General features: G+C 40.2%; 1 protein-coding gene across 9 annotated transcripts in view; it reads right to left on the bottom strand.

The window, feature by feature from the left end:
• Positions 1-25120, bottom strand: part of LOC126351714 (tyrosine-protein kinase Shark) — a 146185-nt gene that overhangs the window by 88813 nt on the left and 32252 nt on the right. For 7 of the 9 annotated variants that reach the window (XM_050002627.1, XM_050002632.1, XM_050002628.1 and 4 more), the window contains exons 3-5: positions 19671-19811; positions 9835-9999; positions 9387-9571 (exon numbers count right to left, since the gene is read on the bottom strand). In XM_050002627.1, coding sequence (XP_049858584.1) covers positions 9387-9571; positions 9835-9999; positions 19671-19811 — 491 coding nt within the window. The remainder of the gene's footprint in view (positions 1-9386; positions 9572-9834; positions 10000-19670; positions 19812-25120) is intronic. The other 2 variants (XM_050002631.1, XM_050002635.1) reach the window with 1 other exon arrangement.

Below are 25120 nucleotides of genomic sequence, written 5' to 3'. Positions count from 1 at the left end.
TCAATGCCTCATCGACACTTACCCTATGCCCTGTCCTGAAGAACTGTTCACTAAACTTGCTGGAGGCCAGTATTTTTCTAAAATTGACCTGTCAGAAGCTTATCATCAACTTCCTCTCGACACTGCTTCCCGGCAGTTTCTGGACCTTAACACGCCTTTCGGCCTCTATCAATACCAACGCTTGCCATTCAGGGTTGCTAGCGCCCCTGCTCCCTTTCAGCGATTCTTGGAACAATTATTGCTCCCTGTCCCTGAGTGTATCAATTACATGAACGACATTGTTGTCACTGGCTCCACCACTGAAGAACATCTTCAAAATCTCCGCACACTTTTTCATGTCTTACAGACTGCCGATCTTAAGTGTAATCTTCAGAAATCACAATTTTTTTAGGTGTCTATCACGTACTTGGGGTTTCAACTCTCTCGGGATGGTACTCGTCCGCTTCCGCAAACTGTCGCTGCAATTGATGCCCTTCCTCGTCCTACATCTGTTAAGGAACTGCAGGCCTTCTTGGGGAAAATAGCATACTATATCAAGTTTTTACCATCTGCGGCTTCGGTGGCTCAGCCGTCGCATCGCCTGTTGCATAAAAACGTGCCTTTTCACTGGTCCGCGTCATGCGATGCGGCTTTCCAGGAATTGAAGACTATGCTCAAACAGGCCCCATGCCTGGCTACTTATCGACCTGGCCAACATCTTGTTCTTGCCACAGACGCCTCTCAATACGGGGTTGGTGCAGTCCTTGCGCACCGTTTTTCTGACTGTTCGGAACAACCCATTGCTTATGCCTCCAAAACGCTCACAGATGCTCAGCAAAAGTATTCTCAAATTGAAAAAGAAGCTTTGGCCATAATTTATGCTCTTCATAAGTTTGGTGTTTTTCTCTACGGATCCAAATTTCATCTGGTTATGGATCACAAACCCCTTCTTTCATCCATCAACATCACTTCTCGACAAGGCTGCGCACCGCCTTCAGCGCTGGACTCTTTACTTGTGTTGTTCTTTCTTGTTAAGGATCACAAACCACTTGTTTCCTTGTTTCATCCATCAATGTCACTTCCCGACGAGGTTGCACACTGCCTCCTGCGTTGGGCTCTGTACTTGTCTCGTTTCAATTATGAAATTCATTTCCAGCCAACGGCTCAACATGCAAATGCTGATGCTCTGCCTCGCCTTCCCATGGGTCCTGATCTGGCATTCGATAGGGACGAACTTTTGGATTTCCACTTGGATGTTGCCGAGAAGCGGGTTGTGGACGGATTCTCCATCACTGGGGACAGGCTGGTGGCTGCTACGGGTTCTGACCCTACCCTCTCCCGGGTTTTATGCTGTGTTCCGAAGGGTTGGCCGGATCACGCGTCCACTATGACTTCTGATCCGTTGCGGAACTACTATGCTTTGCGCTACTGCCTCACGGATAGGGGGTGGTGTTATCCTCCTTTCCACTGGCAATGCTTCGCCGCGTGTTGTGGTACATGCGTCTTTGCGTGCTTCGGTCTTGCGCCTCCTTCACCAAGGGCACTGGGGTGTGTCTCGCATAAAATCTCTGGCACGCCGTCATGTGTACTGGCCTGGCATCGACTCTGATATAGCACACATGGTTGCTGCCTGCGGCCCTTGTGTGTCACAGCCCGCTGCCCTGAAGTCATCTTTGTCACCGTGGCCTTCGCCTGAGAAGCCCTGCGAGCGCATTCATGCTGACTTTGCAGGACCCTTTTTAGGTACTTATTGGCTCCTCGTAATTGATGCCTACTCTAATTTTCCTTTCACTGTTTGTTGCACGTCGCCTACCACCGCGGCAATCACCAGTACTCTCGCCCGCACTTTTTCTTCGGAAGGCATTCCCTCTACTCTTGTTACTGATAATGGTCCGCAATTTGCCTCTTCCGAATTTGCGGATTTTTGTGCTCATCATGGCGTTACATTATGCATGTCACGGTCCCGCCGTTCCATCCACAATCAAATGGTGAGGCTGAACGACTGGTCCGCACATTTAAGGCTCAGATGCGGAGACTTCTGACTTCTTCTGCTGCTGCTGATGCACTTCTCCAGTTTCTGGCGTCTTATCGTTTCACCCCCATGGGCAACCACAGCCCGGCTGAGCTCTTACATGGCCGACAGCCCCGCACGCTACTTCATCTTCTGCGGCCTTCCACCTGACGGCCGCGGGTGCCTTCACTTGGCCGGTTCACCGCCGACGACCTCGTCTGGGTACGGAGATATGGCAGGTGGCCAAAATGGAGTCCGGGCCACATCTTACGACACTGTGGCAGATGCCTGTATGAAATCCAGACGGACACAGGTGTTGCAGTGCGTCATTCGGACCAGCTTCGGCCTTGTGTGCTGGCAATGCCTGTTCCGAATGCTGCTATGCCACCTTTGGCTCTACCTGATGCTCGGGATCATGACATCTCTCAATACTCACAACGCAGCCCTCTCACCGTCATCGCGATGCCAGCACAAGAACGGACGCTACCAGGAGACGTGCCTATGCAGGAACCGGATGACCATCCTCTGTCAGAGCAAATCTACTCGCCTCCTCCTCCAACAGACGCCGACACATTGCCCATGTCTCCTATCATATCAACTGGACTTGCCGCAATGGGCAGATTGTTGCATGGGGCCAATGAAGCATCTTGAACTGAATGACCTCCTCCCAGACAGGCAGCATGGCTTTCGAAAATATTGATCCTGTGAAACCCAGCTTGCACGTATCTCACATGTTACACTCTCAAAGCTTCGGATCAAGGCAATCAGGTAGATGCTGTATTCCTTTATTTCTGAAAAGCATTTGACTCAGTACCACACCTATGCTTATTAACAAAAGTATGATCATATGGGGTATCAAGTGAAATTTGTGATTGGATTAAGGACTTTTTGGTAGGGAGGATGCAGCATGTTATTTTGGATGGGGAGTCATCGTCAAACGTAGAAGTAACTTTGGGTGTGCCCCAGGGACGTGTGTTGGGACTCTTGCTGTTCATGTCATATATTCATGACCTTACAGCAAATATTAATAGAAAAATCAGGCTTTCTGCAGGTGATGCAGTTATCTATAATGGAGTAATATCTGAAAGAAGCTGCATAACTATTCAGTCAGATCTTGATAAGATTTCAAAGACTGTCAACTGACTTTAAATGTTCAGAAATGATAAATCCTGCACGTCACAAAACAAAAGAATGTAGTATCCTATGACTATAATTTCAATGAATCACTACTGGAATTGGCCAACTCATAGCTGGGTGTAACACTTTGTAGGAATGAAATGATCACACAAGTTCAGTCGTGGGTAAAGCAGATGGTAGATTTAAGTTTATTTGTAGAATACTGGGGAAGTGTGATAAATTTACAAAGGAGATTGCTTACAAATGACTTGTGCGGCCGTTTCTGGAATATTGCTGACGTGTTTGGGACCCATACCAAGTAGGACTAACAGGGAATATTGAACATATACAGAAAGGGGCAGCATGAATGGTCACATATTTGTTTAATGTGTGGGAGAGAGCCACAGAGATATTGAAGGGACTGAGATGGATAACTCTTGAAGATAGATGTAAACCATCCCAAGAAAGTCTATTAATAAAGTTAACTGGCTTTAAATGATAGGAATACACTACAACCTCCTGAGTATTTCTCACATAGGGAGATTAGAACACTTACTGCACGCACAGAGGCATTCAAACAATCATTCTTCCTGCTCTCCGTACATTAATGGAACAGGAAGAAACACTAATAACTGGTACAATGTGATGTACCCTCTGCCATGCACCTCACAGTGGCTTGCACATGTAGATGTAGATGTGGAGATGCACATTAAAAAATTCATATGCACATTAAAAATTTGAAAGAAAATGACTCTATAAAGGTCTAAGAAATTTTTATTCACAGCATTCTTATTCACTCAAATTACTACTCTGATAATGAAGTTTTGAAACAGTTGTTCAGAACAGGGCAATTAAATAACAACCAGCATTAGAAATTATGTTTCTTATCCTTTTCCTCTCCAAACTGTAAACTTTGTTGCCTTTCTCCCTTACCTTTCCTCATCTTATCTTCCCTCTCTCTTCCCAAAAATTATCAATATGAGGCAAAATTGTCACTGGGAGTACAATGACTATGCTGGCTTGTTTGTCCATGTTACTTGGACAGAAGACCCATGATTTCTGCTTTGCACTGAGATTAAAACTAAAATGCAAAATAAAAAATTCTTATATGTTCACATAACTAAATTTAACAGATGAACAATAGTAGTATATTTTCCAATAATATACCTTATAAATCATATGAAACTCCATTAATATGGGAAGGTTTAAGAACTGATGTTAAGGCTAGGCCCAAATTTGAAGGTTTTAATCTTGAACAACCTAAAAAGGACTGTATCATACTCAAAAGCTTAAAAGGTGCTCAACACAATTTTCGCAGGAAAAGTAGAAACTACAGAGGACTTTTTCAAGGGAAAAAAGGTTTTTAAATAGGTTTTCTGGGTTAATGCTAAGGAACATCAATAATATGAATTTGCTCATTTTAGGTTAATAATTGAATTTATACACTGCACTGAAATCAAGAATGTGTATGGTACAATGTCGTTTGTCTTTATAATATGATCATGTGTGAGTATGCTACTGCATCAGTGACACACAAATCAATTTATTTTTGTAGTTCGGAAGTAAAAAATATAGCCCACACAGACATTAACACTGTGTAAGGATTCACTGTTGCCACATTGTCACTTTGAGAACATGTCCAATGCAGCTGCATTGGGACAAATTCAGCCAGCCTTTACTTAAATGTCACCCGACAAAAGACATATTAAAGTAATAAGTTGGTCACACTTGAGAATATATATTTTTGTAATTGCAAAGTTAAGTTGCATGGTATGTTGACTCACATTAAGTAGTGGATTTTAAGTGCAATTTTATAATGCCTAAACATTTAAAAACTTGTCTTTTCAGGCAGCGGATGTGGGAAGACTCCAATTTCACAATTGACAAGCGAGTAATTTTTTGCGTAGCCTGTCACAAACAACTAAGTGAACACATGTTATTTTTATCATTCCCCTCCCTACTTATGCACAGGTGAACCTGGCTCTGAGCAGCTTTATATTGTGCTGACCACCACCAAAATGACAAAGAGACAGCAGATATATTCAACTCTAGTGAGTCAGCTTTCACTGTTGAAGCCAAGACAGTCTTTAAGAATAACAAGAGTGTTGCATCCTTGGTGGTTTTAAGAGCTCACTTCCAAAATCTACCTTCTGCAATTCAACAACTACAGTCCGCATCTCTACCACTGAGAGTTGCTGTAGACATTGTCTCTGAGGTGCTGATCTATCTGGATGAAATATCTGGCTCAGTGGGTACAACATGCATCACTAAATTAAGGAATGTTCTTTTGAGGGATCCTGGATATGAAGATGTGTCCACTATTATTCAGTGGGGGAAGTTCAAAGGTTGATTGTACTGGAGACCACAAGTAATTACGTCAATGAAGGCTACATGAATGTACTGAGAGATAATAGAAAATTTCACTTTACAAAACTTAAATACGTGGTTAATTGTGTACTGCAATGTCAAAATACAAAGTAAAATTTCTTTTTGATTGTAGTGTTAGATTGCAGATTGTGGTCACACTTGGGTTAACTTGTCAGGTGTGTGCTTCTTCTGTCAGTGACACATGGAAAGTATTCTTCAGTAAGAGACTTTTCATTAAAATGTTATAAAAAGAAAAAGTAACTGCAACACAATTAAAAATCTCAACTGTTTATCTATTTTTTTTTTTTGAGTGCAGATATAAGGAACAGTTGACTTCTTATTTTCCAAAAGAACCAGAATAACTGTGCCAAAATTATAATGAAGTTGTCTCTATTAATTTTAGCACTCATTATATAGTTTGTTTAAATCTAAAAATTTGCTACTCCAAGTAAATAAAGGGCAAAAATCTATTTGACAATAACTCAAAATTCCAGCCCCTTATCATACTGTTATTTCACTTCAGTACTTTGTAAACATTTTCTTGACATGATTTCACAATTATAAAAAAAATTGTCTGAAAGAAGTAATTTCCATTTCTGGCTATAAAACCTGTATTGCTATGTGCTATCTAATTATTTCAGTTATCGTGTGGTTTTCAACTGAGTTCCTTGTAGTTCATCATTTATACATGCACCAGGCATAACTCGACACACATCGTCCTTTGGACTGGAGACTTCATATTTGTGATGAATGAGGTATATGGTGAGAACATAAGTGGGGGAAACATGCAGAATATGTTGATAGAGTACCTTATATACTTGCCCCTCCAACCACCAGTTTGCAGTACCATAGTATAATAATGTGACGTGTGTAGATTGTATACAGTGGTAAAACATAACAGTATCCATTTAATGAAAGAAGATGATCATGGCTGCATATTTATGATATTCAACAGCTAATGTTTGCCACTCACAGCACCTGATTAACATGGCTGGATCAATCAAAAATTGCAAAAATTTAATAGTCACATCAATTAGACTCCCAAATACAACTCACTCAACAACACGGACAATAAGAGTATTTATCGCGCTACTCAAAACGCAGTTCTCCAAGCCAACGGAGCTTCCCGGTAATGTCATCAGCCTCTTCAAAACACACTACAGAATTTCCCTGCTAAACAGCTACCATGGCGGACAACACACTCAAAGAATGACTTAATTTGGTATATGTTGTAAGTGTCAGCTTCAATTGCATCCCAAATTACCTAGTTCCTTTGCTGAGTGCATTTTGTACATTCCTCTTTTGATTCACAAAGTCCTCAAATGGCCGACTGACTATAATTGCGAACATAAATATTTTGTTTTAAAAATATAGTGTGGTGTAGAGACTGGTAATTCAAGTGGCATACATAAAAAGACATGTGCAGTACTTGTGTCCTTTTTTTTATGAAACAGTCATGGAAAAAAAGCACCTTGGAAGATGGTAACAGCTCAACAAATAAAAATTCTACAAAAAAGTGAAGAAGTAAGTGAAAGAAATAAAGCAAAATCCCCAAAGTACCCTAATATGTTTCACTCAGTGCTGTTTTTCTGGGGGAACGCTGGTAGATGCGTACCCCTAAACTTTTTTGTCGATAAAGTCATTTTTTTACAATGTTGAGAACTTGGAAGTGTGCCAGAAATTTATTTCACAGAAGTAAATTTTTATTTCATTTTTTCGTGTTGGTAATTGCAATACGAACTATACCAGTGCAATTTTTGGTGGGAAAATCGATGTCATTGACTGTTTCAAGCATTTAGAAACTGCGGCAATCGTTCTCGACAACTGAATCGCTGGCAGCCAGTTTGACCGACATATAGTGCCTTCGCCCGCTAATAGCGGGCGATGGTAGTACTAAACAGATATGTGTATGCTCAAATTGCATGCTTCATTTTAGGTGATGTAAACTGAAGTGTTCCATACCACTTGTATGTTTCTGTGTTTCTCGGTATCGCCTGTTTCATTTGAGCTGTAAAGTCAACTGAAGAGTCAGATACATCTTCTTCTTTTTTTTCCTTTTTTTTCCTTTTCTTTTTTTTTTTTTTTAGTTCGACATGTTGATGTTGATGACGTCATGGCTAAAAGCAGACGGGTTGTATCCCATTCCCATGTCGGAGTACCCTCAAACATTTTTTTTAGAAAAAAAGCACTGGTTTCACTAAGGAGATTAAAAAGAATTTGTGGATTACAAATACAAACAAGCCCATTCTTATTACATATTTCAAACATTTATTCATTTAATATAGAAACCACAATGTGGAATTCCGCAAAAAGTTGTGCTCGCCGCAAGAGGACCTGTCACCGGAAGGCAATTGGTAATTCACCATTTTCAACACAGGGACTGTGTATGACTCTGTAGATAAAATTACCTCCCACAGTGAAGCATGTAATTGATATTTAGGGACAGTCAATGAAAACCAGACAGATGGAAGGAAGTAAGTGAACTGTTTATTACTTCAAAAGTAACTGCCATAAGTCTTAATACATTTATCCCACTGTGAGACAAATTGGTCAAAGCCTCCACGGAAAAATGTCTGGAGTTGCATACAGAACAATACTTGCATCCAAAAATAAGCAAACCACATGGAGAGGGATCAAGGCTGTAAGAGGGATGTGTAGGGGCTACCCAGCAAAATTTCTCCAGTGTACTTTAAACAACCTTGGCAACAAACCATGCTGCAGAAGTTTCACTGGAAAGCCCTTACACATCTGCCATACAGTCCCAATATCTCCCCACGTGGTTTCCATATTTTGGGAGTCCTGAAAAAAGACATTCGTAGCCCGGCAACTTGCTTTGGACAAACAGGTGCATGCTTTGGTACAACCATGGTTCAGTAGGCAACAGCAAACACGAAGACATTGACTGTCTTGTCTCAATGAGATCAATGTAGTAAGAGTTGTGGTGATTACTTTTGAAATAATAATCAGTTTACTTTCTTTTTTCCTTCTTTCTCATTGTCATCTGACTGCCCTTACACAATGGCCTACCTGAACTATATGTTTGTAATCAAGCAAGGCTCACATGAAAATTTTGCAGAACTGGAGTAAATACATACTGTGTACTCCACGTAGCTTAGGTGTGACATATTTAAAAATATCTAAGGTCCTAAAATCTCAATTAATTACAGCTTAAAACAGTACAGTTCATATATCATGTACATTACAAAGGTACAAAACAACATGTAAAATACACAATTACAGTTTTTCAAAATAATAATTACAGGATTGCATACCTGCTCTCCCAATACTTTTAGCATTAGAGATTCATCTCAACTGACATTAACATCAACTGAGTGTTAAACTGTAATCTTCCTTCCTTAATACACATTAATACATATGCACATGCAAAATTTTTTGGTGCAGATGATAGACAACAGCCAATGGAAAAATTCACCAAAATAATTCCAATGTCTTAGAAGAATTATGTCATATAACTAGTTTGAATCTGAGATTTAATTAATGGGGAAAACGCATGTCTCAGGTACGAAGAAATAATGATGACCCTAAATCGAGTGCAATATTACACTTAACTGGGGCAGGTATTTTCCTTTACTCTCTTCAGTAAATTGAATTCAATACCACTAATTCTAGATAACAGTATACTATCGTACATCTGCCCAATTATCGACAGATCAAAGGACGGAATATGCAAATAACCTCCACTAAAACCTTAGGATAGAAATGTAGTCCCTACACAATATTCACATTTGTTATTGAGTATGAGTGATGGTATGCCTGACAGAATCAAATTGTTCTCTCCCATGAAATATTTGATGGGGGTGGGGAGTATGGGGGCAAAAAAAGGAAATTTGTCCTTTTGTATAGCATTTTACTTACTACAGCACAAAGATGTAGTCAATTATTGCTAACTTACATGCAATGGAGTGTATCCAGCAGTATCCCTACAATTTATGTTAGCACCACTTTCAATGAGTTTTTTGAGAATTTCATCTTTTCCCATACGACTCGCCAGGTGAACAGCTGTCTGTCCATCCTGATTTTTGGCTTCTAGGCTGCGATAGCCACATTTTAGAAGTTCAGATACAACTGTATAATTCCCTAAGGAGAAGAAAATGTTACACGGTGAAATATAAAACAACAAAAACAGTGAGGATTATACTTTGGAAAAGCAGAACTGTTACAGGAATAAAACAAGTAATAAGCTCAATGGAAGGTTCGAAAATTTTAAAATTTAACAAGTTTATAAGTATTCGTCACACTTTTTTTGCACCTGTTGACCAGACTGAATACTTCATTCTGATACTTCTGTTTCACAAATAAAAATAACATGCAGTACTGGTTTCAGAACATCATTTACATACCTTCTTTTGTGGCTCGATGAAGAAGATTCATCCTTCCATGTCGCCTTGAATCATGAGGTGGTGGATCCTTCTTACACACTTTTGTAAGCTTACACAGTAATCCATGTGAAGCTTCTTGATAATGCTCTATGAGAGTTTCAAGTCCATGGATTATGGTGTGTTCGTCTACTCAAAAACATGTATCAAATCAGCAACAAGTCTTACAACAAAGAATGGCAAAAGGTCTCATAACACAGTTAGAAAAGTAGATTGTTGTATACTGATTGCACCCCAAAACTTATAATACCAAGACTCATTTCTTTATCCTCTATTAAAAGTACTTGCACTATTAAATGGAAAAACAAAGAGCACAATGTTATAATGCTCTTACTAATGTTAGTGAGCTAATGACATGAAACATTACTGTACTGTCAATGCAAAGATTACACTCTACTTGTATATAAAATTGGGGAAATCTGTTAAATGTTTATCCATAAAATATTATCCATTACTGTCACAGTACCACTGGTTTATATCTCAGTCCTCTGAATTCGCCTCTGATTTCTGTGATGGATTTCCTGCCTTCTTCCTCATAGCATTCACCTACCAGCAGTGGAGTTCAAACATACTCATTACATTGAGCTTTGAGCACTTGTTCAATGTAAGAGATGTCTTTCACAGCACAAAGATGAACAAGTACTCATAGCTTTTACAGTAAGCACTTTAGAGCTCATGTTTACTAGACAACTTTTTCTTGTTTTGATCCATACTATCAACTCTCAAAATATGGAAAGCAAAGAGCTTGCAGCAGAAGAGATTTGTTTCACAGTATCGAAGATGAAGAAGTGCTTATAGCTCCTAAAATACACATCTTCTAGGACTCTGTGCTTCAAATGGTCATTCCTGTCACATCCCTGAATACTGACCATTCGACCTGGCACACCCTATATACTGTGAAATGTAACGGTCCTGTAACACTCCCTCAGGGCATGCTCGAAGTTACTTTTATGGCTAAAGACTTATCTCTGCTGAGAATGACATGCTGTATTCTGTTTGCAAAAAAACTCTTCAATCCAATCACACAGCACATTTGATGCTAAGCCAGACCAAAAGCCATTTTGTTAGAACTCAGTTTAGTGAAACTGATTAGTGAAGACGGTGTGTAGACTGATTCTCAGCTTACAGAAACAATTCAAAATTTTCCAACACCGTGAACAAACAAACAAATACAGTCATTTATCAGGTTATGTAGCTACTACTGTAAATTCGTAAAGGAATACACAAAAATAGTTCAACCGGTGAACTGCTTTAAAAAAGTGTGTAATGTCTCAGTCGGCACATGATTGTCAGCTAGTGTTCAAAAAATTGAAGGAGGTACTGATTTCAGACTCAATATTAGTTTTTCCCAATTTTGAAAAAGAGTTCATCCTCTTGTGCAAAGCTTGTAATGAAGCAGTCAATTGTATTTTAGGCCAGATGGTTAATGGGCAGGAGCATCCTGTAGCATATGCTTTAAAGCAACTACATGAAGCACAGTAACTAGTCAATAACAGAAAAGGAAACGTTAGTGGTCGTACATTGTATTACGTATTTTCAGTGTTATCTGTACAGTTGTAACAGATCAGATGTCACTGAAATGGATGCTTGGTGAAGATCCATCTACTCTTCCAACACATTGGGCTCTCAATCTCAGCAAATTTGATTACGAGGTCATCCATAAATCAAGTAGGAAACACACGAACACACTAAGTTGCAAAGTAGGCACGTTGAGTACAATGGGTAAGAGTGTGTTCGAATAGCAACAAGTATGAGCAGAGGATAAAGACTGTCAGGCTTTTAAGTCAGAGTCATGAGATGTGGACCACATGTCATGGTCCCAGAGTTTCTCAGAAAGAATTGTTACAGATAAATGCATTGCAGAACAGATTTAGTGGAAAAATATAAAGCTCGACAAGGAGCAGTATGTCTTATTTATGCAGAGAGCAATTATTTAATATAAGAAAATCTCTCTGCAGAGGTTATAAGATGTGTTGAAGCCATTTCAAATACTTGGGTTTGGTATATGTGCACCATTCAACAAAACACCTGTGGGGAATAGGTATGTGCTTATGATCATCAACCATTTTTCACATTTCCTAGCAATGATAGCAACTCAGACCAACAGGCCAGTACTGTAGCACAGGCATTATTTAAGAGCTGGTTGTTGAAGTTTGGAGTACCTGATACCTTAGTCATGGATCAGGGTATGACCTTTGTTTCCGAACTTATGAAAAGGCCATGTCATGTGTTTAAAAAATGCTGAGGTTCTATGTGAATGTTAAGACACAATGATTGGGGCACCTATATTCCAAATGTGGTTTGTGTGCACAACTCGAAGCTTCATACAGTAACCAGCATGTCATCATTTGAGCTGGTGTACAGGAGGAAGTTTCCGTTTCTCTTTGGCGTACTAAGCACAGATAGCAAATCTGCAAGTTGGAACCAGATTGCAAATCAGTACAGAAGTTTGAGAAAAGAATACAGAAAATATGGAAAAACGTGCAAAAAGCAAAGACAAAGGCTTCGGAATGCCAGAAATTGCTGAAAAGGCACATAAGCACACTTCCGCAATATCACAGAGAGCACTGGGTACTGGTCACTATCCCTTCACACCGAAGGGAAAGACAAAGAAATTCTTGACCAAACATCATAGACAGTATAAAGTCATAGAGATGATCTGACCAGTTAATGTAAAATTAAAATTTCCTACCAAATCATCTATTGTTCATCTCAGTGGGGTAAAACAATTTAAAGGTATGGTAAATGTAGTATCACAATTATTATCTGCAAGTGATCCAGTAAGCAAATATGCAGTTGGCAGAAATAAAAGAACCTCCAGCAGTTAGACAGCACAACGCACATGGCATACCTTATGCTTTAAGAGCATCTAGATTCTTTGCAGTGTTTTGTGTGTTGCTAAGTTATTTTTGATCTTCGCCTTTAAGGGTTATATTTTACATTATGTTGTGTTCAGACAGATTTAGTGTTGTTTCATTATGTCATTGCCATGCATATTTTTACTATTTTATGAGAAGGAAAGTTGCTACTCAGCACATAGCGAAGATGCTGAGTCGCAGATAGGCAAAATGAAGAGACTCTCACAAATATATCTTTCGGCTGTTAATGCCTTCGTCAAAAATAGAGACATACGCATACACACATGCACATGCACACGCACAAAGGCGTGCGCGTCCACCCGCATACCCGTGCACACCCGCACCCACCCCCACGCGCACACCCACACCCACGCGCACACCCACACCCACGCGCACACATCCACATACACGCACACCCACACACCCCCACACGCAAACACACACATGCAAACACAACTCAACACACACGACTGCAGTCTAGGCAAGTGAAACCACACTGCGAGCAGCAGTACCAGCGCATGATGGGAGTAGCAAATGGGTGGGGTTAAGGAGGAGGCTGGAGAAGGGAGGGGGGAGAGATAGTATGGTGGGGGTGGTGGACAGAAAAGTGCTGCACGTTAGACTGAGGGCAACAGGAGAGGAGAGAAGGAAGGTAGTGGAAAAGAGAGAAAAAAAAGACTGAGTGTAGTGGTGGAACGACAACTGTTTAGTACTGAACTGGGAACAGGGAAGGGACTGGATGGGTGACGACAGTGACCAACGAAGGTTTAGGACAGGAGGGTTATGGGAACGTAGGATGTACTGCAGGGAAAGTTCCCATCTGCGCATTTCAGAACAGCTAGTGTTGGTGGAAAGGATCCATACGGCACAGGCTGTGAATCAGTCATTGAAATGAAGGATATTTGATGTATTTTTCTTTTAGTAATGTAAAGTTATTATCAGTTTTTTATGATATGTTTCTTCTTTTCCACTTGTCGCTAAGTAATCATTTCAAAAGAAGGGAGAGCATGATGGACGGTTCCTTTCCACAGGTGGTAAGCTTAGGGAGGATATCTTGGGTGACAGGGATACGTATATGGACACAGGAGGTAATGTTGATTACAGATAGTAAAGGCACTCATGTAGTTTTGTTGTTAGTGGATTTGGAGAAATGCACCTGAGGGAATATGTTTTTGTCCAGAAAAACCGGTACAGACTGATACGTGGGCACAAGGGGGCAAGTATAGTCTTTGGGGAAGACAAATGAGTCAAGCTGCAAAAAGGAAATCAGGCCCACACAGTCTTACTTCAAAAAGAGATGTGTGGGTGCACTCGGTCATGTTTCACTTAGATGTTTGCATATTTTACTTATAAAATGAACTTAGACATGCACCACCCACAGGCCACCGACACATCAGCTACCAGTTGAGTGGTTAGCCGGGAAAGGTCAAGGGAACAGTTAATGGAAACAAAACTACTCTATTTAAGTAGTACTAGCTTTAGATTAAGGACTGCATTGCAATAAAATTTTAGAAATCTCACTTTAAGAGTCATCTCATGTTAATAGTAGGTAAGGGAAAAACCATGTGGGACAACTCATCATTAAATCTGGGTGTTGAACACAGCACAGTATAGAGTTTTACAGTTAAGAGCAATTGTAATTAAAAGACTCATCTTGGAGGATCCAGAATGAATAATTCAAATGAGGAGAGGTGTGATGCACTCCAAAACAGTTCGGCACCCGAACTGTAAATTTTTTAAAAAGTTTTATTCCAGTCATTGCAGGCAATAGAGGCAAGCTTGGCCGATGCGCTAATCAAGAAGGACACTGGGCAGCACTGTTGACATTGCATCAAACACACTGACCAGACGGGTTTTGTGACACCGACCATGGGCAACTCAGGTAGAACAGCTAACACAACAACACAGTGTGACCAAGTGTGAAGTAACACCTCCTAACTCGGAGCACTTGCATACATTTGAAAACTCACACAATGCAAATACTACCAACCCCAGCAATATGTGCTCAGTGCGGAGCTGTAGAATGAGCCAGGAAAAGCTGACGAGATGAGTAATGTGTAACAAATCCACCCCCTCCCCTTCCCCAGTAGGATTACATCAGAAGTACAGCAATAAGTGCAAAATGATTGAGTCTAGAGCTTCAGGATATTCAGTTATGCCACTATTCTGTCTGTAGCTGGAACCAGAGAGAATGACAACCTGTTGAGTTTCAGAAAAAACGTGACTAACACTCAGGCGATGAAGATCTGCTAGCTGATTGCATGCTAACCACCTTGTCAAGTTCTGCCCCACAGCATGCCACACCTGTGGTGTTGCAGCTGTTGGACTTGGGGAAACTTCATGATGCAAGTGGCTGAAGTGTGGCCAGCCTCCGTCCTCTGAGAGACTTGGGTAGACGGAGTAAAAGCTGTCCACAATCTGCCTGGAGGAGACACACCCTCACGGCCTGCTAGCCATCTAGACATCACTGATTATTGTCCTGGTTAACAGGGGCCTTGCTGCTCAGCATCAAACTTCTAGTGTTGGCTATCACACACAAATGCACAACATGGGGACCACAAGTAAGCACAAGGCTGCATAGCCAGCCAAACTCCGGAGGCTCTGAGTGGGCCGCACTGGTTTCTTCACCACTTGTGGGGCACATGGCGCCATAGAGGCAATGACCCATGACCCACGGCAACATAATGTCAGGGTGTCATAGGAGGCATCAGCACATTACACAACTGTTATAATGGTATGTGCGTTGAGTGGTCACATGGACAGCTGTTACAGGTACATTGCTGCCAGAAATCATTTGTTAATGTCACCACTGTTTCAATGTGCATCCCGGCATAATTTAGCTCTCTCCCACATCATTCATCTTGCCCATCCTGATGTCTAGTGGCTATGAAAAGGCCAGGTTGCTACAATTAGAAAGCTTAGCAACAATTACAATTTCGTTTATACATCTGTCATCTACCAATTGCCTCAGCTACATTGCCCAAAAAAAAAGAAGTGAAGCACCCAGATGACCCTAGTCACAGACAATGTGAGTTCGCACGCTCACACGCTATCGCTGGCTATATAAATGATTAGAGTTGCGACTCTTGTGACTTGTAGAATGACCACCAGAGCACACTGATATTGCTCATATTTAGTGGTGTAACAAGGCCTGGCGGGTTATATAAGGAGCCATGTACGCATGCAAGATAGCAATATGAGCATCTGACAGTTTGAAAGGGCCTCAATTGTGAGTCTCTGTTTGTCCGGATGGTCAAGTCATGAAATATCCAGATTTGTGGGGCATTCATAAGTGACAGTGGCCAAATGGCAGACTGTGCGGAAATGTGGGCAGGCATGCTTATCGTCAAGTTTTTGATCGACCATGTCTAAACACAACAAGGGAGGATCACTGTATTGTGCACCAACCATTTTGTAACCCCTTCACATCTGTATCTGACATCCTAGAACAAATAATAGACTCTCTGCAACATTCTGTGTTGTCCCTTACCAGTGGTCGGAGACTAGCAACAGCTGGGCTGGGGAATTACTGTCCTATGCATAGGTTGCTTTTAATAACACACCAAAAATGGCTCATTTACAGTGGTGCGAGACTGGGAAGCATGGCTTGCTGATGAATGACATAATATTGCATTCAGCAATGAATAACAGTTCTGCAATACCTTGGATTACCATCTACATCTACATCTACATTTATACTCCGCAAGCAACACAACGGTGTGTGGCGGAGGGCACTTTACGTGCCACTGTCATTACCTCCCTTTCCTGTTCCAGTCACGTATGGTTCGCTGGAAGAACGACTGTCTGAAAGCCTCCGTGAGCGCTCTAATCTCTCTAATTTTACATTCGTGATCTCCTCGGCAGGTATAAGTAGGGGGAAGCAATGTATTCGATACCTCATCCAGAAACGCACCCTCTCGAAACCTGGCGAGCAAGCTACACCGCGATGCGCAGCGCCTCTCTTGCAGAGTCTGCCACTTGAGTTTGTTAAACATCTCCGTAACGCTATCACGGTTACCAAATAACCCTGTGACGAAACGCGCCACTCTTCTTTGGATCTTCTCTATCTCCTCCGTCAACCCGATCTGGTACGGATCCCACACTGATGAGCAGTACTCAAGTATAGGTCAAACGAGTGTTTTGTAAGCCACCTCTTTTGTTGATGGACTACATTTTCTAAGGACTCTCCCAATGAATCTCAACTTGGTACCCATCTTACCAACAATTAATTTTATATGATCATTCCACTTCAAATCGTTCTGTACGCATACTTCCAGATATTTTACAGAAGTAACTGCTACCAGTGTTTGTTCCACTATCATATAATCATACAATAAAGGAGCCTTCTTTCTATGTATTCGCAATACATTACATTTGTCTATGTTAAGGGTCAGTTGCCACTCCCTGCACCAAGTGCCTATCCGCTGCAGATCTTCCTGCATTTCACTACAATTTTCTAATGCTGCAACTTCTCTGTATACTACAGCATCATCCGCGAAAAGCCGCATGGAACTTCCAACACTATCTACTAGGTCATTTAAATATGGAAACTTATTTCGATGTCAGCCATTTTTTCGTTTGTGCGAGTATTTAGAGAAGGAACTGCAGTGCAGTCTTCCTCTGTGAAACAGCTTGGAAAAAGGTGTCTAGTATTTCAGCTTTACGCGTGTCATCCTCTGTTTCAATGCCATCATAATCCCGGAGTGTCTGGATATGCTGTTTCGAGCCACTTACTGATTTAACGTAAGACCAGAACTTCCTAGGATTTTCTGTGAAGTCGGTACATAGAATTTTACTTTCGAATTCACTGAACACTTCAGGCATAGCCCTCCTTACGCTAACTTTAACATCGTTTAGCTTCTGTTTGTCTGAGAGGTTGTGGATGCATTTAAACTTCGAGTGAAGCTCTCTTTGCTTTCGCAGTAGTTTCCTAACTTTGTTGTTGTACCAAGGTGGGTTTTTCCCGCCCCTCACAGTTTTACTCGGCACGTACCTGTCTAAAACGCATTTTACGATTGCCTTGAACTTATTCCATAAACACTCAACATTGTCAGTGTCGGAACAGAAATTTTTGTTTTGATCTGTTAGGTAGTCTGAAATCTGCCTTCTATTACTCTTGCTAACCAGATAAACCTTCCTCCCTTTTTTATATTCCTATTAACTTCCATATTCAGGGATGCTGCAACAGCCTTATGATCACTGATTCCCTGTTCTACACATACAGAGTCTTAAAAGTTCGGGTCTGTTTGTTATCAGTAGGTCCAAGATGTTGTCTCCATGAGTCGGTTCTCTGTTTAATTGCTCGAGGTAATTTTTGGATAGTGCACTCAGTATAATGTCACTCGATGCTCTGTCCCTACCATCCGTCCTAAACATCTGAGTGTCTACGGTAAGTATGGAGGAAAAAGTTTTTCCAATGTTTTGGAGACACACACAGGTATTACTCCTAGCATCATGGTGTGGGGAACCATCAGGCATTATTTCAGGTCAGAGTTGGCAGTGAATGAGAGAACTCCGATGGTGTAACTGTGTGTCACAGCACCCTGCATCCTCATATGCTACCTCTCACGTGACAGCATTGCGTTGACATTTTTCAACATGACAATGGATATGCCTTTTAATATTGAGGTACTCTTGTGGCCAGCAAGATCCCCAGATCTGTTCCTGATATAGCATGTGTGGCACCCGCTTGGATGTCAACACCACCCCAGTGACAGTATCCAGGTTCACTGATGAAGGCTGTGGCCAAGAGATTTATGTGAGTGTCTTTTAACTGTGTCTGTCTGCAACTTGAAGTGTCTTCCTTTGGTAAATAGCAATCTGTCTTTTCCTACATTGTTAACTCTATATTGTTATAACTGAAAGTAACACGACATACTCTCTGAACACCTTTCTGGGTGCATCACTTTTCTGTCAGGCAATGTATATGGTGAGTAGTTATCTTTGCTCCTTCCATTGTTTGTAACCGATACTGAGGTAGTCTTTTACATCTAATGGCTGGAAGCGGTACCATTTGTGACAGTTAGTGCCTGACCATACTGGGAACAGTCAACGAAAAATTTTAGTATGCAATCAAATGTGAAAAAATTGAGAAAAAATTTATCGATGGAGAAGGATGTAGTCCTATAAAAATATGTTCCCATTGAGAATTAGTTATTTCATATTCAAACTCATTATCTCTAAAAGCATACTAAAATGTCTAACAAACTACAAAAGAGGTTTCGTATAACAGAAAAAAAGTAGAGATGAGATGCAGTGTTCATGTCATAACAGACAATACATAAAGTTGCACAAACAGCTTTAGCCCCAGCCATTTTTTTATTATCCTGGAATGGTGCTGAATTACAGATATTGGAGTGGTACTTTAACCCACTTTATTTCTTGTAAGAGAGTTAAATAGTAAACATTTTCTGGCTCTGACCTATAATAAACTGAAGAAAATGCACCACTTTTTTCTGCACACCAATGCCCTGAATCTGGGGCACAGTTGGTTGTTTCAAAAAAATGGCTCTGAGCACTATGGGACTTAACATCTATGGTCATCAGTCCCCTAGAACTTAGAACTACTTAAACCTAACTAACCTAAGGACAACACACAACACCCAGCCATCACGAGGCAGAGAAAATCCCTGACCCCACCGGGAATCGAACCCCGAAACCCGGGCGCAGGAAGCAAGAACGCTACTGCACGACCACGAGATGCGGGCCACAGTTGGTTGGTTGTCAGGAGTTTGAGTCTCATCTTGATCTTTGGTCCACATCCTTTGTCATTATAACGAAATTGTTTTAGAGCTACAACTGCTTTGCCACTGTGTTCTTAACTAACATAAATAATTAAAAAGAATGAACTCTGTAATGTTTTGCCAAATTTTATTTTCAGTACCACCCCTTGAAACAGAAAATTAAGCGAAACAATGTAAAGTCTACAGCAGTTTTACTTACCTATGGAAAAAAAGGCATCTTCATTGTGTCTTCTTATCTGATAATGAATTATTTGTCCTTGATACTGAACTGACAGCACATAATCCCCTGCAGCTGTGTTGCTTTCACGGACCAAAAAGTAGCCATCTTCCACTTCATCTTCTGTGAACAGAAACAACACCATTATTGTGCCCATTAAGAAAAATTAAGACATTATGTCAACAATTCAATGATACAGTCTGCAGAAAAACTGTTATACATCTTAATTCATCACATACATAGAAATATTAAACACATACCCTGCAACAGATGAAATTAATCTGATAGTTAGATGTAAAAATAAAACCCAGTCTGAGATTTTCTGTATGTTCTCCTTTAGGATAAATAGAATGAAAAGGAAACAAACTGTGAATAAACCCATGGGTAACAAAGGATCCTCAAACAATAATGTACAGTGGTCTGGAATCCCTGATGTAATACAATCACAGGAATAAGTAATAGGCTGACCTATGCAATAGTGAAGAAACATAATAAATTCCAGTGAAAGCAGTAACATTTAATAAGAAAGCAGTGAACATCAAAACTTAAAGAAAAGACAGTCAAGTGAGTTGTGAGAAAGCTAAGACTGTAAAATAGTAACCATTTAGGGATGTAAAAATAATGGAAAAGGAGGCAGAACATAAGAGTAGTCGGAAAAATATATGAGGGGGAAAAAGAAGCGCAATGCAATAAATGATGAACAGATACATTGCAAAGATCATGTGGATTCATTAAAACAAAGGGTGATCAGTTATAGAGAAAACAAATAGTGGAGAATGCTCAGGAAGCAAAGACAGTTGCACTCGCAGTACAAGAAAGAACGGGAGAATGAGGACAGGCAAAAGTTAGTAGAGATTCGTGCTGCTGTAAAAAGAGTGATGCACGAAGCATACAACCACTACCACCGTCATACGTTACCAAAAGATCTTGCTGAAAACCCAAGGAAATTCTGGTCTTTTGTAAAATCGGTAAGTGGGTCGAAGGCTTCCATCCAGTCACTCACTGATCAGTCTGGCCTGGCAACGTAAGACAGCAAAACGAAAGCTGAAATTTTAAATTTAGCATTTGAGAAATCTTTCATACAGGAGGATCATGCAAACATACCGCCGTTTGAGACTCATACAGATTCCCGTATGGAGGAGATAGTGATAGACATCCCTGGGGTTTTGAAGCAGCTGAATGGGTTGAAAATAAATAAATCACCAGGTCCTGACGGGATTCCAATTCGGTTTTACAGAGAGTACTCTACTGCATTGGCACCTTACTTAGCTTGCATTTGTCGCGAATCTCTTGCCCAACGTAAAGTCCTGAGCAATTGGAAAAAAGCGCAGGTGACGCCTGTATATAAGAAGGGTAGAAGGATGGATCCTCAAAATTACAGACCAATATCCTTAACGTCAGTTTGTTGCAGGATTCTCGAACATATTCTCAGTTCGAATATAATGAATTTCCTTGAGACAGAGAAGTTGCTGTCCATGCATCAGCACGGCTTTAGAAAGCATCACTCCTGCGAAACGCAACTCGCACTTTTTTAACATGATATCTTGCGAACCATGGATGAAGGGTATCAAGACGGATGCCATATTCCTTGACTTCCGGTGCCCCACTGCAGGTGGGATTGGTTCCCAAATATTTGAGTGGCTTGAAGACTTCTTAAGTAATAGAACCCAGTATGTTGTCCTCGATGGTGAGTGTTCATCGGAGGTGAGGGTTATCATCTGGAGTGCCCCGGGAAGTGTGGTAGGTCCCCTGCTGTTTTCTATCTACAGAAATGATCTTTTGGATAGGGTGGATCGCAATGTGTGGCTGTTTGCTGATGACGCTGTGGTGTACGGTAAGGTGTTGTCGTTGAGTGACTGTAGGAGGATACAAGATGACATGGACAGGATTTGTGTTTGATGTAAAGAACAGCAGCTAACTCTAAATATAGATAAATGTAAAATAATGCAGATGAATAAGAAAAAGAATCCCGTAATGTTTGAATATTCCATTAGTAGTGTAGCACTCGACACAGTCACGTCGATTAAATATTTGGGCATAACATTGAAGAGCGATATGAAGTGGGACAACATGTAATGGCAGTTGTGGGGAAGGTGGATAGTCGTCTTCGGTTCATTGGTAGAATTTTGGGAAGATGTGGTTTATCTGTAAAGGAGACCGCTTATAAAACACTAATACGACCTATTCTTGAGTACTGTTCGAGCATTTGGGATCCCTATCACGTCGGTTTGAGGGAGGACCTAGAAGCAATTCAGAGGCGGGCTGCTAGATTTGTTACTGGTAGGTTTGATCATCAGACGAGTGTTACAGAAATGGTTCAGGAACTCGGGTGGGAGTCTCTGGAGGAAAGGTGGTGTTCTTTTCATGAATCACTACTGAGGAAATTTAGAGAACCGGCATTTGAGGCAGACTGCAGTACAATTTTACTGCCGCCAACTTATACTTCGTGGAAGACCACAAAGATAAGATAAGAGAGATTAGGGCTCGTACGGAGGCATATAGGCAGTCATTTTTCCCTCATTTTGTTTGGGAGTGGAACAGGGAAAGAAGATGGTGGTTGTGGTACAAGGTACACTCCGCCACGCACCATATGGTAGATTGCGGAGTGTGTATGTAGATGTAGATGCAGAAATGGTAAAGAGACAAAACAGAAAGAATAACCTAAAGATATACAAATACAAGTAATTAAACTGAGGTCATACTAATTAAAGAAAAAAAGGTGTAGGAATTCAATATACTGGACTAATCACAAAGAAGGGACGGATTTCCAACATCTATAACTTCCAAACTACAAAAGAAAGAAACACAATTCCAGTAATCCTGGAAACAGAAAAGTATGTGCTAAAAGAAACTCTCCAAGCACTTCCAACATTACCTGAACGACACCATTCCAGTATGTTGGATTGGAAGAGGAGGAGCAGAAGATGAACTTCATCACTGTTGGCTTCCGAGGTCTACAAACCTCACACCTTGTGACTTTTATCTGTGGGGTTGTAACACTTATATCGATTAGGAATAGGTTTATTTCAAGCAAGTGCGTATATGCAATTTATGAAGTCTGCATTCTGTGTTGTTTGAAGTCCTTGATGTATGGCAAGAAAATTAGAGTTTTGTAATGTATATATGAAAAAAGTGAAAGAATATATTGAAATATTAAATTATTATAATATGAATATGTTTGTGAAAGAAGTACATTTGTAAAAAGCTGGTTCATGCTTAAGGCCCTCATATTTGTAATATGTGAACACTGTTGGGAAGTCCCTCCACAATGAAAGTGGCATGACATGATGTAAAAGTTGGGTTTGGTGGTTGAACTGAGCAGCTACTTTGTGTGAATGGCACCCAGTGTGTGGCTAGCCTTAGCACAGTACACCTTGATGGTGCTAAGAGAGGCAATTGGAAGCTTCATTAGAAGGGATTTGCCTCAGATTTGGAATTGGCTATTACTTGCTATTCACAGAATAATGGAATAGCTCTAATATCTTGAAAATCTGACACCAAGAAAAGATTTTATAGAGCATTTGCACATCAAGAGCCACGAGTACTGTTAGCTGCCATTTCGCCTGCCACTAATCTTCGCCACTGCTTCGCAGACATCATATGTTCAGTTACATAATGTTTATTGACATGGACCAAGTTAATTTGTGTGTTGTTTGAATAATAATCAAGTAAAACATCAATTTGTGTCCAAAACCATAACTTCAATCCTGATCATGAACCTACGCGGGGTCCTCACCTAACTGTTACTAACATTGAGTATTCTGATTTAAATGAACAATTCTGGCATTCATGTGTTTAAAAGTTATTTTTTTGTCTAAAGTGAGAGGAGTATAAAAAGTTAAAGTAAGAGTAAAATTTGGATGCTTTGTTTATGGATTACTCCAAGTGAAATTGTTAAGGTAGGAAGTTTAAGCACAAAAATTTAAAGATCAATCAATAGGAAATTGAAAATCTTAATTATTTAAATAGCTAAAACCATAAAAGTGAAGTTGGCTAGGCTTTTGCTAAAGTATCCTTAGTTTATTATAAATTATAGTTTTGTAAGATTACAGTGCAAGAATGTGTAAATATTATTGCCAAGAATACCTGCTTCGCAAGTGATTAAAGTACATGTATATATAAATCTTTAATGGACCTATTTGCAGTAGTACTGTTAGAAGTGAACTTATGCACATTTTCAAAGATAGTGTAGTTTTGGTACCCATCATGAATGGTTGCTTTTGACATTAATTAAGCCCAGTGATGCATTTTATTACCTTGCAAAGTAATTTAAGTGAATGATTAGCTTTTAGAGCTAACTTTTACTTTAGCAATAATCAAAGAACCTTGGCTAGTAAAACTTGACCAGTTTCTGGGTCCCAATCATTTTATCCTCCTATTAAGAAAAAAAAGAACTGTTACTGTTACTGAGGAAAACTGCTATATGCAGAGGAGCTTAAACAATGTATTTAAGATATTATTTATCTTTATTTGTGTTATTCATGTTAGCCCCTCATGTCCAAAGTTAGTCCTGCACTTCATGCAGCGATGTTTCAGTATTTTGATTAAGTAATGCTATTGACTGTGGCCATCATTAGTATGAGCTCAGTGCAATTGTGCTCCCCATAATTTACTGGTGTATAACTGCTGCTACACACAGTACACAGTGCACTGTATCAGTTTGTATCCTGTTTGCTATTCAAAGGGAAATCTCAACAAAAGTAACTTCAATAACTAATATCCAATTTTATCAAATAGATATTTCCAAATTAATGGGCCTAATTAGGCTGGTGACCATTCTTTTTTTATTGTTCATTCATAATTTTATCACTTTTATGAACTCCCAAGGCTAAGACCCATTTGGTTTTACTGTCAGCTTCACAAAATTCAAAATTATAGTCCGATAACCTTTCCCATTTCACACACGCATGGTCAAACTTTGAAATCCGCTCAGAGGGTAACATTAGCATGTTTCACGGCACGTTAGTGTTATATGTAGCTTTTCCCGTGACATAACAAAAGATTCAGTTATTACAGAATAGTGTTATTGGCTTATGTAAAACATCGTGTTTTTATCCCCCCTATGCCCGACACTCTTGAAAGTCTGTGTCATCCCATAGCTGTAGCCGTGAATTCGATAACGAGACACCAGCTGCTTCACGTGTTGCAGGGAAGAAGCCGCTGTTTCGATATTTGTCATGTAACACATGGTGCTCACATTGAATGCCCATAAATTTAACTTTTATCTTTCCAGGAACATTGGAATCATTTTCCCATCTTTTGTAGTTTGGCAGCAATAAATGTTTGAAATCTGTTCCTTCTTTCTGAATAGCCCTATATTATTATATTTTACATCTACATAGGTATTCTGAAAAATACTATGAAGTACATGGTATAGGGCGATTAGTGTGGTACCAGATGTTATGGTTTCTTCGTGTTCCAATTGTGTATGT

The sequence above is a fragment of the Schistocerca gregaria genome, chromosome 1 (assembly GCF_023897955.1).
Source record: "Schistocerca gregaria isolate iqSchGreg1 chromosome 1, iqSchGreg1.2, whole genome shotgun sequence".
Taxonomy (NCBI): domain Eukaryota; kingdom Metazoa; phylum Arthropoda; class Insecta; order Orthoptera; family Acrididae; genus Schistocerca; species Schistocerca gregaria.
The sequence above is the reverse complement of the archived record's forward strand: the minus strand, read 5'-3'. Positions and strand labels throughout refer to the sequence as shown.